This window comes from Pleurodeles waltl, chromosome 5, assembly GCF_031143425.1.
Source record: "Pleurodeles waltl isolate 20211129_DDA chromosome 5, aPleWal1.hap1.20221129, whole genome shotgun sequence".
NCBI lineage: Eukaryota > Metazoa > Chordata > Amphibia > Caudata > Salamandridae > Pleurodeles > Pleurodeles waltl.
Genome location: NC_090444.1, coordinates 513,172,743 through 513,190,865, shown reverse-complemented (window position 1 = coordinate 513,190,865; position 18,123 = coordinate 513,172,743). Strand labels below are relative to the sequence as shown.

At 44.9% G+C, this 18,123-nt stretch overlaps 1 protein-coding gene across 1 annotated transcript in view; it reads left to right on the top strand.

Moving 5' to 3' along the window:
• HECA (hdc homolog, cell cycle regulator) overlaps positions 1 to 18,123 on the top strand; it is a 221,165-nt gene that overhangs the window by 113,782 nt on the left and 89,260 nt on the right. Inside the window, exon 2 of the mRNA XM_069234306.1 lies at positions 1,534 to 2,574. Coding sequence (XP_069090407.1) covers positions 1,534 to 2,574 — 1,041 coding nt within the window. The remainder of the gene's footprint in view (positions 1 to 1,533; positions 2,575 to 18,123) is intronic.

Sequence of the window (18,123 nt, the reverse complement as noted above, 5' to 3'; positions counted from 1 at the left end):
CAACACTATGGAGTGAAAAACCTCAGACTAAAAGCGCGCAGCTCTGGGGCATTGCCATGCCCAGAACAAGACATTGGCAATAGGCAAGCACACCGCAAGCAGCATGCACCGTCAAGCAGGTCCATCCTGTGTAGTTGTACAGGTATATAATATAATATAATCAGGGCTGCAGACATTGATGTGTAGGATGATGTGGTCTTTTCTGGGGGAGTTAATGCTTGGTTAAGTATGTGAGCGTCCATTGGGGATGAGCATAAAATCAAGTAGTTTGCTTTGAAAATAGGGGCAGAGAGTGAATGCTCATAAGTGAGCTGTTGGACAAATTGAGTAAGGAAGGTTGAGAGAGTTAGATTGTTGAAATGAATGAATAGATGAGTGAAATAATTAAGTGCAAACAGCTACCCTATGGACATCGTGGAGGTGCAGTCTGATACCTACATGAATCAGCTGAAAGCTTTAGCCCTGGACCTCAGTTAAAAAGCCAGGTTTTTAAGCTTTTGTGAACCCCCTCGTAGTTTTCTTCTACCCTTAGATTTATAGAAGTCTAAGCTGGGGGCACTGTCATTTGAAGGGAGATTCGGGGGTACACAGACAAAAGGCTTTACAAGTTAGCCTAGAGTAATGACCTCTGGCATGGTTGACATCAGTGTTGAAATCAACTAGCATGACAGCCGTGGTTTCGGGTGATAGACTGACTAAGAATAACGTATCAATCACTCGTGCCAAGGCTAGGGATAGATTTTCAAAATGAGGGCATTCAAATAGAAAGAGGTGTGACAGAGTTACATTCCATAACAAAATGTGAAGGGTGTAGTATAGCTGTAAGACATACTTATGATAGACTTGCAGCAGATTCGTGATGTTTATAGAACATGTCAAATTCTTTGTGGAGGGCAGCTGGTGTGACTGAGTCTTTTGGATCTATCCATGTTTCAGTAACACATTTGAACTGTAGTGATGATATGTGAGCATCAAAGTGGTCAGTGATATATGTAGTTGTTTGACATAAAGAACCCGGAATTTCATAAGCAAAATGAGATTCAGCATATGGGTCTTTAAAATCAAGTGCTTGTCAGGAATTTACACAAGGACTGTACGAAGTGGTCTGATGTCCAGTAGGGTGAGAATGAGAGTAGAACGACGGTGTTATAAATGCCTTTGAACAATGGGAAATTTGATCTGGGAGAAAATCTGAATACTTTATTCTTGACAGTAATAGTGATAAAAACAGAAAAAGCATATGTGCCTTTTTGTGGGTTGTAGGTTGGGGTTTTGAGTCTGAGTGGCATGTTTGTGGTTGAGACAAGAAGGACCTAACAGGAGTAGGAACAAAAATCCTGATTTCTTTGAAAGTAATACCCAGGTGCAAAATGACAGGTAGGAGCATTCCTAATAACATTGAACAATATGTCAGGAATATTTAGGCCATCAGATTTTGGAACAGAAGTGCTGAACTACAGTGTCTACTTGGAGTAAATTCATTGCCAGAGAATCCATTGTAAAAATGTATTTTATTTTTCTTTCCTTCTACAGAAGTACAATGTGCTACCCCATTGATCTGTAACTTGGGAAGGTCTATTGATTTGGAGAAGGATGATTACCAGAAAGTAGTATGCAACAACGAGCACTGTCCCTACAGCACATGGATGCACCTTCAGTGCTTCTATGAATGGGAGAGCAGCATCCTTGTACAGTTTAACTGCATTGGCCGAGCTAGGAGTTGGAATGAAAAACAATGTCGCCAGAACATGTGGACAAAGAAGGGATATGATCTTGCTTTCCGTTTCTGTTCTTGCCGATGTGGGCAGGGTCATTTAAAAAAGGATACCGACTGGTACCAGGTGAAGCGGATGCACGAAGACAAGAAGAAGAAAGCTCCTACAGAGAAGACCCCTGGTAGATCTATTTCCGAGTCCCTAGATGATGCTAAAAAGTGTCGTGCTGCAAACAAACCTCAGAAGAGTTTAAGTTATGACCCCCAACGAAAGCATTCAATGGATAGGCAGAACTCTCAAGAAAAGGGGACAGCCACTGGTGGTTATGGTCTACGCTCTCCTTGTGGATCTCCTGGACAGTCTCCCCCTTCTGGGTACTCAATTCTTTCGCCATCCCATTTTAGCGGTCCCCGCAGTTCACGCTACCTAGGAGAGTTTTTAAAGAATGCCATTCACTTGGAACCTCACAAGAAGAGCATGTCTCCCTCTGGTATGCTCAGGAATGCCCATTATGATTATGCAGCTTCTGGTGTACAGGGGCATAGGTCAGGCCACTTGCCAGCCCCAGTCCAGTTCCTGAGGAGACTCGACCTTTCAGACCTTCTTGCCCATATACCACGGCATAAGCTGAACACTTTCCATGTTCGAATGGAAGATGATGCCCAATTAGGACAGGGAGAGGACCTCCGAAAATTTATTCTTTCAGCACTTAGCGCTAGCCACAGGAATGTTGTGAACTGTGCCCTGTGCCACCGTGTGCTCCCTGTGTTTGAGCAGTTTCCATTAGTAGATGGTACTCTATTTCTTAGCCCATCAAGACACGAGGAAATTGATTATGATGTTCCCTGTCACCTTCAAGGTAAATGGGCAGCATGATTTATCTTTTTATCTTGAAAGCTTCTTATATGTTTTTTAACATTGAACATTTCAGTGAAATTATTTTATCAAGGGATGTTGGGCTATAGTAATTGTCAATTGAAATGTAATGTCACAAATCGATGGTAAGAACATATATATTGATAGCTTAAACTATGTGCAAATTAAAAAATGCAACCTTCCCAATTGATTTCATTTACCATCTTCTGGTCTAAGGATAAATTATATTACGAATTTTATAATTGGTTTGGGGACAAATAAGCTATAAACAGGTAATCTGTTTAGTGGGCAAGACACTTTTGTTTTAGAAATCATGTTGTACTTGTATGGGAACTTAGCATCCACACAAGGATTCTAAATTGCTTTACATAAATGTAAATTCAATTTTTACTCCTTTGAGGTTACTTTGTATTTCATTTATTTTGTAAGTATTGAATAGTATTGCAGTCATTGGCTAGAATTTGAACATTTCTGTTTGCGCTAATGAAGATGCTTAAGCTTGCAGTGATGTATCCGGGATTTTGGGGTCATTTCCCAATTTATGAGGGCATTATACATGATCTTTGGATTCAAACAGCCAGCTGCTTCATGAGGGAAGATACTTACATTTTTAATTATTGGTCTAAGAGTTGGCAGAGTACGTCTAATTAGAGCAGGTAACAGGGCTCTGCCCAGGCACTTGCCTGAGCTGGTTCTTCTGGAAGCTGTCCTGTTCCTCTAGTTAGCCAGTGTACTTATATCCACTTGCTTTAGGGCAGGGTTCACTTACTAATTTAGATTGAATAAAAAGTAGATATTAAAAAATAGATGACTAATAGGTTGTTTCTCTTCCCCAGCCTGGTACCCTTTAAAAGACTATCCCCACACGGAGCTGTAAATCACACGTCTTTATTCCTCTTTGCACCTGTGAACTCCATCATTCTAAACTAAGTTTTTTATTACATTCTATTCTAGTGATTATGTTACACTAACATGGAGTCCTGTGGAAACCAGAAAGGTTGCGTTCTAAATCATGCAAGACACTACACAGGTTATGGGTGATTTAAGCTCCAGTGTTGTAGGAGTCACTGTGGACATAAAGAAACAGTGATTGTGTGCACTCTTGGTGAAGGCACAGCAGAGTCTGAATTTTTATCACTGTGAAGATTACATCTTTCTTCCCTTATATTTGATAAAAGAATTCTTTCTATTAAAGGGAGAGGCTAATCCTTTCTAACATGCAAAGATATTTTCCAGTGATTACAACGCTTTTAGATGACTTTTATTAAATAAAATCCCATACATTGTCTCAAAGGTTGCGCACATGGGGAGGACACATTTGCATATGTGAAAAACTGTTTGCAAAATTTATGGAATGACGGTTAGTACTATTATACTAAATGTTCAAAAAATTACACAAAATGGAGCTCCCTGCCTTTTGTGCGAAAAATGACACAGACATATTTTGCATAAAAAATAGCGCAAAATGACATGACACACGTGTGACCTTTTTGATTAGGAAGTGGCATTTCATATCTAGTCTGCTCCTTCCCTTCTGTGTTCCTGAGCCCATCCAACAGCATGCATCCCATTTCTGCATATTGCACCCATGTTTTTCAAGTTTCTTTTACCTTTTTGTCTCCTTTTCATGGCACTCTGCTTTTATTTTTCATTTTTTCCCTCAGTCTCTCTGTTTTAGTTCTTATTGTTACTTCCTACCCTCTTCAACTATGGCAAGGAGTGTGCTACAGGAGGAGTTAGCTGCTGTAACCCCCCCAAAGTCTGTGCACGGTGGCCACTGTGCACAATATTTGTTTGGAGGAGGTGTTTTATGCACAGTGCCATCTCCCCCTCATGTTGGCAGGAACCGGCAGGCCCAGCAAGAGGTACAGCCTTGAGGTGTGGACCTAGCTCTGGGGGATACCATGGGCCACCACACCGGGGTCTCCTTTACCCAGCAGCAGGTCAGGCTGACATCGTGGACGAGGACCACTATCTGCTTGACGTGGTGGAGAAAGGTATGTTATGCTTCAAGTTTTTTTATTTTGTCTTTTTGACACTGCAGATGTCTATTTATATATATGTATGTACATATGTGTGAATGTGTTTGTGTGTATGTATATATATATATATATATATATATATATATATATATATATAATATTATATTATATTATTAGGGCAGGTGAATATGCACAGGTGATGGTGGGCTGAATATAGATGTTTTAGTTATCTGGAAAAAATGCATGCATTTGCACATACAGAAAATTACTTAAGTCTTAAATAAGGTTTAGCTCTGTAGAAAAAGCACATTCAGGCCCTGATTCTGACCTTGGCGGACGGCGGAGGCCGTTCGCCAAGGTACCGCCGCCAAATGACCGCACCGCGGTCAGAAGACCGCGGCGGCCATTCAAACATTTCCTCTGGGCCGGCGGGCGCTCTCCAAAAGAGCGCCCGCCGGCCCAGAGGAAATGCCCCTGCAACGAGGACGCCGGCTCAGAATTGAGCCGGCGTAGTTGCAGGGGTGCGACGGGTGCAGTTGCACCCGTCGCGTATTTCAGTGTCTGCAAAGCAGACACTGAAATACTTTGCGGGGCCCTCTTACGGGGGCCCTGCGGCACCCCCTACCGCCATCTGAAACCCGCCATGAACAGGATGGCGGTAGGGGGTGTCAGAATCCCCATGGCGGCGGAGCGCGCTCCGCCGCCATGGAGGATTCCCCCGAGCAGCGGAAAGTCGGCGGGGGACCGCCGACTTTCCGCTTCTGACCGCAGCTGAACCGCCGCGGTCAGAATGCTCGTGGGAGCACCGCCAGCCTGTTGGCGGTGCTCCCGTGGTCGGTGGCCCTGGCATGACCCCCTCAGTGTTTAAATAATGATAGTTATGCAGATTTGTCTTTGTGTACATTAAGTAGAATTTACACAGCAAGGTATTTTATACAATTTGGGGGTCATTATGATCCTGGCGGTCAGTAGACCACCAGGGTCACAGTGGTGGTCAGAACACTGCGGTCATGGCAGTCAGACTGCCACGCCACGGTCCAACCGTCGACACCGCCAAGCTGCCACCAGCCTGCTGCCTGGCGGTCCCGGCGGTTGTAATCAACCAGGGCAACGCTGCTGGCAGCCTGTCCATGTTGGTAAACACAATGTTAAGGCCCTGTTCCCTGCTGGTTTGGTGGGTGGAAACAGTGTTTCTGCCAGCCCGCCCAGTGGGGAAACCATAATAGGGCCGGCGGGGTTCAGGCCGCCCTTGTAGCATGATGGAGGTATGGCACTTGTGGGCGGCATCTGTTGCCCGCCAGTGTCATAATGAGTCCCTATGTTTTATTTCAACGTAGTTTGTACATAGGAGTTCTTGCTCCAGACTGAGACTAGTGTATAATGTCAGGTAGTATGTCACAAGGGACTTGGAAATGACGCCAAATGTTGAGAATTGGGATTTGAGCAAAACTTTCACAAATTCAACTTGAGCTGTGGCCTCTTAGGATGTCAGCAGCAGGCAGCATTAAAGCAAGGTAAATGAAGGATTAGGTTGTTGGTCTGGGAGCGGGGAAGACCGAAGGAAGATCTCAAGTGTGGTAGGGCTTTTCTATGACTTTACTGTCGCTGCACAGTTTCCTTCTCCCTGGCGTGCAGCCAAATATTGTCGACTTTAATTGCAGATGATATCAGAAACGTATGAAGGTAGAGGAGGAGAATTATGATTTGTAGTTATAATTAACTCGTATGACAGGGAGCAGCTTTTGGGTTGGAGGTTAAAGGGTGGGAATTGAGTCAGTTGTTCTAACGTATATTTGTTTGCCTGAAAATACATATTGCATGTGCTTTATTATTATTGTACATACCTTTACTAATAATCAGTATCTTTTTTTTCTTTGCTGCTTTCAGGAACAGTGAAGAAGAGGAGACTCCGGACTGGGAAGCCTGCATCTTCGGCTGCCTCCACCATGCCAATAAGCATTCCCTCTAGAGCTGTTACGTCATGTAAAATTATTTATTTACTCTTCTTAAATGTCAGTCAAAAAACTCACATATAATAATGCAGTGTGACCTTCTGTCAATCTGTATTTTCCTATTTTTATCTCTTTACTAACTTTACCTTTATCTACTTTAGGTAGTGTTCGTACACCCCGCACACTGCCTTGTGTTTGCTGTTTATAGCCCTTTCTGTTTCTGCAGCCTACTTTCTCCTGTTTTCTTTGTTTTTCCCTTGCACCCCCAACCCTTTTTTTAAGGTTGCGTCATCAACTTCTCTCTTTCGCCCCCCTCTCCATTCTCTTCTCCTTCCTTTAATCATTGTTTTTCTGATCCTTTCCTAACAGTTTCCCCGTTTTTTAAACTTTTAAAGCATTCAGTGTTTTTGTTTAATATTTAAAATATCAAAGTACACCTTTGAAAGTGACTCTTTGTCTAGTAATAAATTCAGTGTTGTTAGGTATTTTTATTTACTTGTGAAAAACACTGCAGTTGGTGGTGACATTACTAAATAAGTGCCTCTTTTTGTAGAACCTGCCAAGGCAGATACTCATGAGGATAGCCATGATGAAGATTTTGAGGAAGAGAAGGAGGAGCAAGGGGTTGTTGGGACAAGTAGTAAGCCAGATTCCTACTCCCTTCTGAGTAACAACTGCTGCATTACATTTTGTTAAAGTAGTCCTTTACTTTTATGCTTCTTTCTAAGACCGAACCCCACAGTTATCCATCATCCTGTGTTTGTCTTTCCCCATCGCCATTTAAATTAAGGAAAGAAGAAAAGGTATGTTCATGTTATCCAGGCCCAGCGCCTAATGCTCTCCGATACTATACCTGTCACTGCCCATATCGTCCCTTTCCTTAAATTTGCTCTAAATTCTCACTCAACTTGTTCTGAAGGTACTCCCTTATATGTGATCACCTATACTGGTCTGTCTTCTACCTTCAGTTAACCATCCAATGTGTTCATAGCACAACCTAAACCTAGCCCAAGCCCTGGCCTAAAACATCAACCTTTCTCCACTCTCACCTTCTCCCTAACTCAGGAATAAAATTTGTTGTACTGGTAATTAAGTAGGAGTGAGAGGGTATGGTGTCAGGCGGTGAGACTCTGGAGAGGACTCTGGAGTACGGAAAGAGTAGTGACACTGGAACTATTGTCATGGGCTAGCAGTTGTCCAAAAAACATGTTGCCCTGCCAGGTTAGCTTTATTAATGTTGCATGATATAGTAAAATAAAATGTGCATCATAAATTTTAAGTGTGAATGTTTCTAATTGTAACGTATCTAACTTTGCAGTCTAGTCAATTTTTAAACACACATTACTTAAGTGTTGGGTGGAACAAAGTGTTACCACGTGAAATCATTTATTTAACCTTTTCTTTTTTTCTTTTGAGCACAAAAGTATTTTTTTAATTATGTTGGTGCTTGTTGTGGGTTAACTAAAGCAAGGTGCAGTAAATAGTAATGATGTGAATAATGTGTAAGTCATAGGGACATAGGAACACATAAAATATTCCAGTGGCCCTAGAGACCCTGCACCAGTGTGCCTGATTGACTGAGAAAGCATGTTTCCAATGGGTGGTACAATTCACATTGTTTTCTTCTTTTCTCACAAAACCTGGTGTTCCTGGTCGAGACCCATTTCCAAGCTCCACTGATGTTACCATGGAGGCGGGTACTTGCAGGTGGTAGCTGCTGTGCTGTGCCTCTAAAAAAAAAAAAAAAAAAAAAAAAATTAAGACGACTGCGATATTTATTGCAGGCTGGTGATCGTGGCGAAGGAGGCAGTGGCATTCCCTTTGACCAGGGCCAAGCCGGTAAAACCGAGGACAGGGCACCATTGCCCTAGCCACCACAGATCGTCATGCGGATCCGCGCCCCACACAGCAGCCACCACCACTCTCCTCTTAACAGTGAAGGCCCTCCTTCAAAAATTCCTCAAAAGTACTCAAGAACTAAATCGGGGTAGGAGGGAAATTAAAGAAAAATTTAACCGTTTATAGGGGTGTCATTTTGGAGATGGATGGGCATGTTGAGGGTGGTGTAGTCGGGAGCAGTTAGGAAGGGATAGAAGAGGTTAGATTTAGAATAGTTTTGTTTTGTGGATTTGTAAGGTATTTAAGGAGTGGGAGGGGTTGTTGCAGATGTTGTGGGTGAGTTGTTTTTTTTTCTAAAAAATAAACACGATGTTTTCCCATTTGTAGGTTTTTATTACTATTATTATCATGGCTATCTGCCTACCTGTAAGAGTAAACACTGAGCCTCGAACCAGACCCATGACAAATAAATTGTCCTGTTGTATACCTTTATCAAAGTCTCTCTAGTTTTGAGCTACATTTCCACTAGGATAACCCCAATGCATGTCCCAAGGCCATTACCCTCATGCAATCATTGTTAGAAAATTGATGATATATTACATTCGCCTCTCCCCTTCGTGATTTGTTGTCACCTGAGAACACTCACCCCTCCCATCAGTCAGTAGTAATATCTGTGTACTGTTCTATCCACCAAATCAAGTTTACACTCACCACTAAGGAGGAATAATAGTTACAAAAGCCTGTGGAATACAAGAGATGTTTTTACACTATGCATAGTCCTGGCATAGGACTCAACTACTCCCTACTTCTAGTTCTTACCATTAACAGAAATGTATTGTTGGCCTTCTCTCTCAAAGTTGTTGCTGCATCGGTTTACTTAAGAGGATTAACCGCCTGTGGCCCTAACTGGCCCAAGGAGTGAGGAGGTCACAGGAAAAACAATATTATTCTTATTCTGAAAGGAGCAAGCAAACCACCATAGAAGGATTCTCATTCTGCAACCAGAAACAAAAAAAGAATGACTGACTGGAAAATCCAGTACCAACATAATTCAGACAACATAGTGTAAAGTGGGAGTCATTTACTAAAGTAAGCATAAGACAGAGTGATCCTCCGTTAGACATACTTTGTATTAGAAAAATTGCACACTGCTGTCCATGTCCTACTATTTTTATAATATATTGTCTGCACTTATGTCGCTTTCTGGCCTAGATGAGGGGGATGATGTAGACAAATTGCCAATGTTTTATAACCTCCCCCTGCTACAGTTCACTCGTGCTTGCACATATCCCCCCCTCCAATTGTCAGATCTGTTTTTTGTGGAAATAGCTAACAGCACAATAAATCTCAAAACTTGGGGGAAGGGGATTAGCATACAATAATATCACAATTTGAAGGAAGAGGGTAAGGGATTTGATGATTGGATAAGTAAGTAAAAGAGTTAAGTATGCGTTTAGCGAGACGAACAAAGCATTCAACAAGTCCGTGAGAGTGGCACTTCTGTTATGGTGAGAAGATCACAGTTAGTGATACTCCGTCTTTAGCAGCAACAGACTCCGCAGATATAAATAACTATCTAGACTGAAGTCCAAAATGGTAGCGGTACACAGAGTTCAAAATTATTTACAATGAAAGTGAAGAAAATGGTGAGGCGGCATTCTTCTGGCATTGTCCTTCTTGAGAGCAGGGGTGAAGTACAGGCCAAGAGCCTCATGGAGATTCTACTTTGCAAAAGGGAAGGTAGAATGAAAAGAGAAAATGGCAATATTCAAGAGTCAAGGAAAACATGGTGCACGAGGTGCAGACCATATAAGCTGCCATATAATTTCCTAAGGGCCAATCTAGTACCATCAGTCACAAACAGCTAGCTGCAACTAACCTGCATGATCACCTAAACAATACAAATGTTTAGCTGTGCCCATCATCAATGTCCTAAACTATACAAAAATTGATGGATGGAATGCTTGGATTAATCTCAGCTACTGGTAATTACTTGGGTCGCATGCCAGTCCATTGTTATTTTGCACACCATGCCACCTTAGTTTGGACCCAGCAATATACAAATCAGTCTTGATCCTGCTCCAGTGGGAGCAGTCCAGTCAGAACTGCGAAGTCAGGCCCTCCCTAAACCGGAGCTCAAACAACCCAGGCCTAGTTTTGCTCTTGTTAAGGATTCATCAGCTGGGAATAGCCTGGCTTCATTGACACAGTTGGGCATACTAACCACTTAGGGCAACACATTAAACTTTAAAAGAAAGTGATGGATGGAATGACCAAATTAATCTCAGCAATTGGTAATTGCTTGTGCCACATCCCAGTCCATCATTATTTAGCACACCATGCCACCTCGGTTTGGACCCAGTGTTATCTGATTGAAGTGCGTTGTCCATCTACCTGCCAATGCTTCTTTTTTCTCTTGTGGAAGCTTCATACATAAGCGGTGTGATGCAAACCTTTGCCTCACTTACAGCTAAGAATGGGAATATAGGGCCAGGCATGGGAGACAGGCATCTTTTTTTTTTTTTCAAGTAATGGTCAGCTTGTGAACATCTATTTCTGACTTGGATAAAATTGATTTCCAGCTGCAAAGCCTATGGTCAGTTAGCTTTCTTTGTTAGCACTAACCAATTAGTCACCAGGCCAAATGCCCGAGTCCTCCGTGATTGTTTATCTGTATCCAAAATGGTGTGTCCAATGTGGTTCGCTGCAAAGTGAGCAACCCCCAAACTGGGAAGGAGAGCTTTCTTACAGAGCTAGTGCCTGGAGATTTTGTTTAGGTGGACCTAGGTGGTTGTTGGCCTTTCTCTTAGGTGGGCAGATACTTTGGTAATGTTGGTGGTGGTTACTACAGGTTTTGGGGCTATTAAAATGATAGAATCTTGGGGTTGTTAGTCATATTACACGACTCGGAGGAGGGTGAATAAAGCCACCTGCCCTGTGCCACTCTCCACACAAACTATCAGTGGTTCATAATTTTCCCACTTCCAAGGCTTCTGCAACCTTCTTTTCCCTTTTTCTCCCATGGTGGGTTTTAGTGGGGAGCAAGTCCATATCAAGATCATTAGACGAGGGGGTTAGAGAAATGGTGAATTGCTCTTTTTTCTTGTGGGAGGTTGTGAACTTAATTTGGAATAGAAGAGCAGTCAGAACAGCAGCTTTCCTGTGTGCCCTTACCTCTGGAAGATCTAGTGTAGCATACTGTGGTGGTTGTTACATTTCTTGTGATGAAAATTCAGTTTGCTGCTGGGGCCAATTTTTTCTGATTCATTGCTTTTAGCCATGACTGAACTCACTGCAGTTCTGAGAAACATCTGTTTTAGTTTGATAGTGGTGGTGGTGCTATTGTTGATCCAGGGGTGATCGTTTCAGAACCTCTTCCTGCCTAGAGGAGGGTGCAGTAGGTGTGCTTTGTTGCCCTGAAAAAAGGATGAGGTCAAGTGTCAGTGGTGGCATGCACAGCAGACGTCTTCTCATTGGCCATTTTCATGTCAAGAACCTCCATCTTTGAGGCTATCTTCTTTACTTCTTGTATGGGTCAGCATTGCAAGACGAGCAGAAACACTTAGCAGAAAGGTCTCTGGACCTCCGTGTCAGCAAATTCAAAGACTTCTCTGCACCTTAATAATATCCTCTTGTGCACCTGCAGTCAAGGAGGCGGAGAGTGAAACCTGGCAATTCTTGTCAGTGCAATGCATGTAAACATCACCAACATTGTCATCATAACAATATTATACAAATGGATTGAATTAATATAAACATAACTGTTGTCTTTACAGGACCCGTAGTGCCCCTAGGAGAGATGGGAGAGGAGGCTTAGGCACAAATCATGTAAATTAATAAATAGATGGTGTACCTTCAGGACCAATGGGGCTCCTAAGTGAGACTGGGAAGGAGCAGGCAACAATCATATAAAAGAATAAATGGTAGAATACCTCAAGGCTGGAAGGGTTTAGGTAACAATCAATCGAATTAGTATAAAAATACCTGGTATCGCTACAGGTCCCACAGCGCACCTTTGGGAGGCATGCAAAAATCAATATAATTATTAAATAGTTGCTGTCCCTCCGGGATCCGTAGGGCCCCTGTGGGAGGCAGGAAAAATGTAATAAATTAATATATAATTGGTATCTCTTGAGGATCCATTGCTCTGTATAGGAGGCCTGGGGAGGCAGGCAAAATTTGAATAAATTAATTATTAAATAGTTGATTTCCCTCCAGTGCTCAATTGAACTGTTAGAAATGGGGTCTCTAGTTGGCAGTGGTCCAAGAAGAAATCACATTCACAGTTGGGGCAAGTTAAAACGCACGATCTAAATTAACCTGTGATAACCCTGTGGTAGCTTGGCACAGAGCAGGCAGGCTTAACTTAGAAGGCGATGTGTAAAGTTTTTGTGCAACATACACACAGTAATCACAGGAGGTCCACCACAATGGACTCCACAAAGGTGTTGAAAAACAAAGCTTGTTTATCTGCATAAATCAAGATCAGAAAGGCAGAAATCCAATCCATTAATTATGTAGTTAATCACTTTTTAGGGTGAAGCAAAACAAGGCTGATGTATGGTTACAGGATAAAGCAGTGGTGCAGGGGACGCCTCTGTACGAGTGTCATCTCCACAGAGTACAGTAATGTCAAGGGAGCGTTCTTCTTAAAGAGTGGCTGAGCGTTAGGTAGCTTTACTCTCCAGCACGGTCGCAAGGAAACAGGTGGGGACCACTGGGGAACTGCGAGGTGGAGGCAGGTGGCAACATGGGGAAAACACTGCCACAGCACTGGGCCATGAAGGTTGAAGGGGACAGTAAAATGCACAAAGCTGCTCAGGCCTTTGATGAAAGCGAATGGCCATGTTCAGCAAAGCGGTTTAAGGTTGTTGATGAAAGCGGGCGGCATAGTCCAGCAAAGCTGCTAGGGATGTTGATGAAAGTGGGCGAGAAAGTCCATCAAAGCCGCTCAGGGTTGTTGATAAAAGTGGACGGCAGCGTCCAGGAAAGCCGCTCAGATTTGTTGAAGAAAGAGTGTGGCAAAGTATTGCAAAGCCACTCGGAGTCACTTTGGGCAGTTTGATGAGTCCTTGGCTACTGGGCAGAGCTCAGCAGTCAAAAGTGCGGGGCAGCCGGTCCTGGGAACGGGCAGTCCTGGCAGAGTGGTAATACTGACTCACAGCAGCCTTTACTCAACCAGCAGCAGATCCTTCTCCCACCTTGCCGCCAAAACCTGGAACTCCCTCCCCGTCAACCTACGTCTGACCCAGGACCTCCTGACCTTCAGGAAGTGCCTCAAGACCTGGCTCTTCGAGCAGTAGCACCCCTCCACACCCCCCGCACCTTGAGACCCTACCGGGTGAGTAGCGCGCTTAACAAATTACTGATTGGTTGATTGATTACTCCAGCAGCGTTTCCTTGAGTCCAGAAGTGTACTTATTTGAGTGGTCGGAGGTCCAGTACTAGAAAACGCCTTTGATGTGGGGGGCAACTTAAAAAGGTTTCTGTGAAATGCACAGGTCCCCCTTTCAGCTCAGCCCCATCTCCAAACTATCAGTTGGAAGTAATCAGCCCCTTTGTGAGGGCCCTGGCCACTACCCTTTGAGGTATAAGTGAGAGCCCTTCCCACACTCCTCCTCAGGAAGACACATCAGTATGCGGGTGAATGCAGATGCAGCTGAGTATCCTGTGTAGCGGGTGTATTAAGGTAATGCACAAGTGTAGCTGTCACCTAGTCCAAGCCAGACATGCATTGGAGGTAGGCCTTTTTTTTTTCTCTGCCCCTGCTTAATGGATCACCCCGAAACTTTCAGTGCGCAACAAGAATCACCAGGGCACTTTTTTTTTTCCATGAAGATTTGCTAAAGATATAGGCAAGTCAAAATATGCTTTTTCTATGGAGACATGGTCCTAACTATAACTACCTAGTGGCGATCGCCACATGGAAATATATGTATGTATGTATACATACATATATGTAGCCAAAACGAAATGCTAAGGCCCAGCTCCAGTAACTTCCAATCGCTTTTATTCAGAATAAAATAACAGGTCTCACAATGTTGTGATGTGTTTCGGGTAAAAACCCTTTCATCACAGGTAAGTGGTTTCAGGTGTAAAGCCAATGCTTACCTGCCTCATGTTTCAGTTCACAGATAGTGAGTCTCCAGCTGTGCCGCATCTTCATGGTCTGCCAGCCTGCCCTTGATGCTTGCCAACACCGCGGGTGAGCACTGCTCAAAATTTTGGCTCTCAGATGTGCAGATCTCTGCCTTCAGGCAGCCTAGCTCAACCAACAGCGCCTACAGCACGTCCGCCTGCTTAGCAATAAAAAACCCAGCTAAGGACCACTTAGAAAGCTTCCAAGAGTGTAGAGGGGGTAGAAACAGAATGCCTGTTTTGTTCAAAACCGTCCACAATGGCACCTCTAACTTCCTCTCTAAAGACATGATCCCGCAAGGCTCCCGGAGAGAGCCGCCACGTTAAGCTGCGCCTAGTGCAGTCCGGTGGGCTCAGTTCCAGCAGAACCAGTGCGTGGTCGGACAGCACCCTGGCCAAATGTTCCACCTTAGTGGTCCAAGCATCAGTATGACATGTCACCAGCCAGTAGTCGATGTGTGACCAAGTGGAATGTGTAGACATAATACATGTGCCTTCAGCGTCTCCCACATGCTTAGCGTACCAGAGGTCCCAGAGGCAATTGTTGTCTATAAGACGATGCAACTGCACAGCAGAGCCCATGTGTGGACATCTGGTATCGCTGGAACAGTCAACTATAGGGTGCAGGACCATGCTGAAGTTTCTAACCCACAAAGCTGCGCCTGGACCCAGGGTGCCTACCAGCTTGCAAACCCCAGCGAAGAAGCAGGGGTCGTCAACATTAGGGTCATAGATTGATAGCAGTCTCAGTGGATTGCCCTACAGTGTCCTAGCAACCAATACCTAACGGCCTGAAAGGTCACAAAGGACCCGGCGGGTGTGCCAGTAAAAACCCTTGCGGAGTAATTTCGCCACACCTTTTGCATAACACAGGTAATAGGCTACATGTTTTTCACCAACCCATCCTGCTCGTAAGCGTGCTAGAGTGTGTACCAGTGTACCTCTTCCAAAAAGCCTATGTCTATCTGCTGATGCTACAGGTAGGTCAGCACATGTTGCCCCTTGCGTATGTTACACGTTAAACACCTAAGCAGGCGCATAGGATAACGAGAGGAGGAAAAAAGGAGTACCTTATGTACTTGATATTGGTTGCCTGTTTGAAAATTCGCTGAATGATGCTGAGTGGCCAGTGAAGGGAAAAGGGAAGAATTTCACTTAGTTTAACAACTGTAAACAACAATATTACCCCAACAATCCACCCACTTCCCACTTTGACCCCACAATAGGCCAAATCTGCCCATCCCTATCACTGAAAATGTCCAATTTAGAGAATAGAGAAAAGTAGCAGGAACTCATTCCGTACGGGGGGGACTAGAGGTCTGACACCCTCCCAGTCACAAAGTTGCCGGGTGGCCGGAGTAGAAACAGGTAGGTGGCCAAGACATGCCAAAGCAGACCACCAGCTTGGTCTGTAGTAAGTACTACCCCTATAATGTTCCATCACACAGCTGTTTTTGCTGAGATGTCAAGTCTCAGTGTTTTCTGCAACTGGGAACGGTCATGGTGAGGCCCTCTGAATGGTTTTAACAAATTTGCCAGCCGCCTTCGGGTCAGTTAAAATAGTCTGTCTTTCCTGAATGAAATATTCAGAGTTTGGCAGGGAAAATAAGTGAATACTTTGCATCTGTCTTCATTAGGGTGCGTTTGATCAGTAGAAAATCTCTCTGGACAGCCTGTACCACAGAGGTGAAGTCTCTAAAAATCTAGACCGTGTTGCCCTGGTAGTGTAAAGTCTGTCACTCCTTGGCCAGGCGCAGAACCGTTTCGCGGTCCCGATAATTGAGAAGGGCGATGATGTGTCTCTCAGGTGCCCTGGGGATGACCTCTGTCCAAGTGATTGATGGGCACACTTTACAATGAGCACATTAGAAAGGGAATCCCCAAACAGCATGGTCTCAACATAGTTTTCCATTTGGCCCATCGCCGTTTCTTCTGTAATCCCTATGATCCATATATTGTTCCTTTTACACTGCCCTCCCAAATTGTTATTCTACGCACCACTTCCAGGAATAAAAAAAATCCATTTTTAATAGTCTCTTGCTAGTCGTCTGGTGGCTATTTTCAACCTTTGAGGTGCGTCATTCCAGGTGGTCGATGTGTTCATCATGATTGTCGGCTTTGTGCTTCATGCGGTCATATCTGTCTGTTAATAAATCGGTTTTAGTATCAAAAGCCTTTAGACTGTGCTTCAGGTCTAAGAATATTGGGCAGCTATCTGGATCCTATGTGGGGTCATCCGTTTGCGATTGCCTTGGCTGAGCACCATTAGGGTCCTGGGCAGTGGCTCATCTGGCAGCACTGATCAAAGGATAATTTAGATTGTTTGGCGCTGGTTTTCACCATCTTGCCTGGCTACCCCGTCAGGGTGGTCCAGGGGAGATTGTTCAGAATGCGCTTCCCACCGGTGCTCTCCACCAGTCCCGGGACTCCACCTCACCTCCGAAGTAAGAGGGCTGGTGGAGGGGAATCCACAAATTATGCCGGCAAGGCCCCGCCACACCCTGGGAGGGCACCGAAGTGGGCACGAGCAGGCTGGCCGGGGGGAGATTTGACGTGGTGCAGCCATACCTCTCCTGAGCAGAAATATTCCCTTAACACATCCACCTGAATAAGCCACCAGGAGTGGCAACGGCATCCAAGGGTCTGGTGTCTAGGATAGGTGACCTTCTGAGGTCCTCATCTTAGGCAGTGCTATTGCCCCCTAGCTAGGGACTTTCTACGAGAAGTTCAGTCTTTGTTTATTGGAGGGAGGGGCAAAGCGGTAGGTGTGTAGAGGCTAGTATTATACCCTGCAGCAGCTCGTGGACCGGGCCCAGTGAGATGCGTTAGTTGCTCCCTGGGGCGATCATGCAGGAGTTGCAAGGACGGCGGGGGGTTGGGGAATGGGCCGGATACCACATAGGAGAAGTCCATGAAGGGGGTGTCACAGGAGAAGAGCCCAGGGCACTCTGTGTTGCAGGGATGTCACAAGTAGTGCTGGCTAGGACCCTACAATGCCCTGGGAAGGCTCCACAGGGGGTACAAGCAGGCTGGCTGGGCAGGGATCTCAGCTGCAATTGTGCGCCTCCACCGGATGTACGGTTTCTCCCAGTGCCATCTGCAACCGAGGCAGTGAGTCTAATTATGCTGCAAAAGTCGGGAGCCTGAACCAGGCGTTATGTTGTTTAGGCCAGTGGGAGAGGCAGGACCAGTGTGTTCACGCCGGGGGCAGCAGCCCAAGGAGCAATCCAGACGGGCAGGGGGACGTGCGTGGGCGATGCTGTCACCTGCACTAATTATTAAGGTCAGTGATGCACCATTCATGTTCCCGCCAACAGTAGAGTAATGAAGCCCACAGGGGATTGGAAGTAGTCCCCAGGGGCGGTCATGCTGAAATGTCAGGCCACTCCTCAGCTTCGCTTCCCAGCCGCTGGACACCTGGCAATTCCAGTGCATCGCCGCACCTCCCCAGGGACCAGTATAATTACAAAGTGCGACGCACTTCTGTTTCCTCATCTGGCCCACACTTGGACGGGGGGCGGCTGTGCATCGAAACATGTCCTGGCGTCTGAGCAGGCCACAGAGGCTGCAACTCTGGAGCCGAGCAGGTGACCCGCAAAGAAGCCAGTGCCGCTTTCGTCA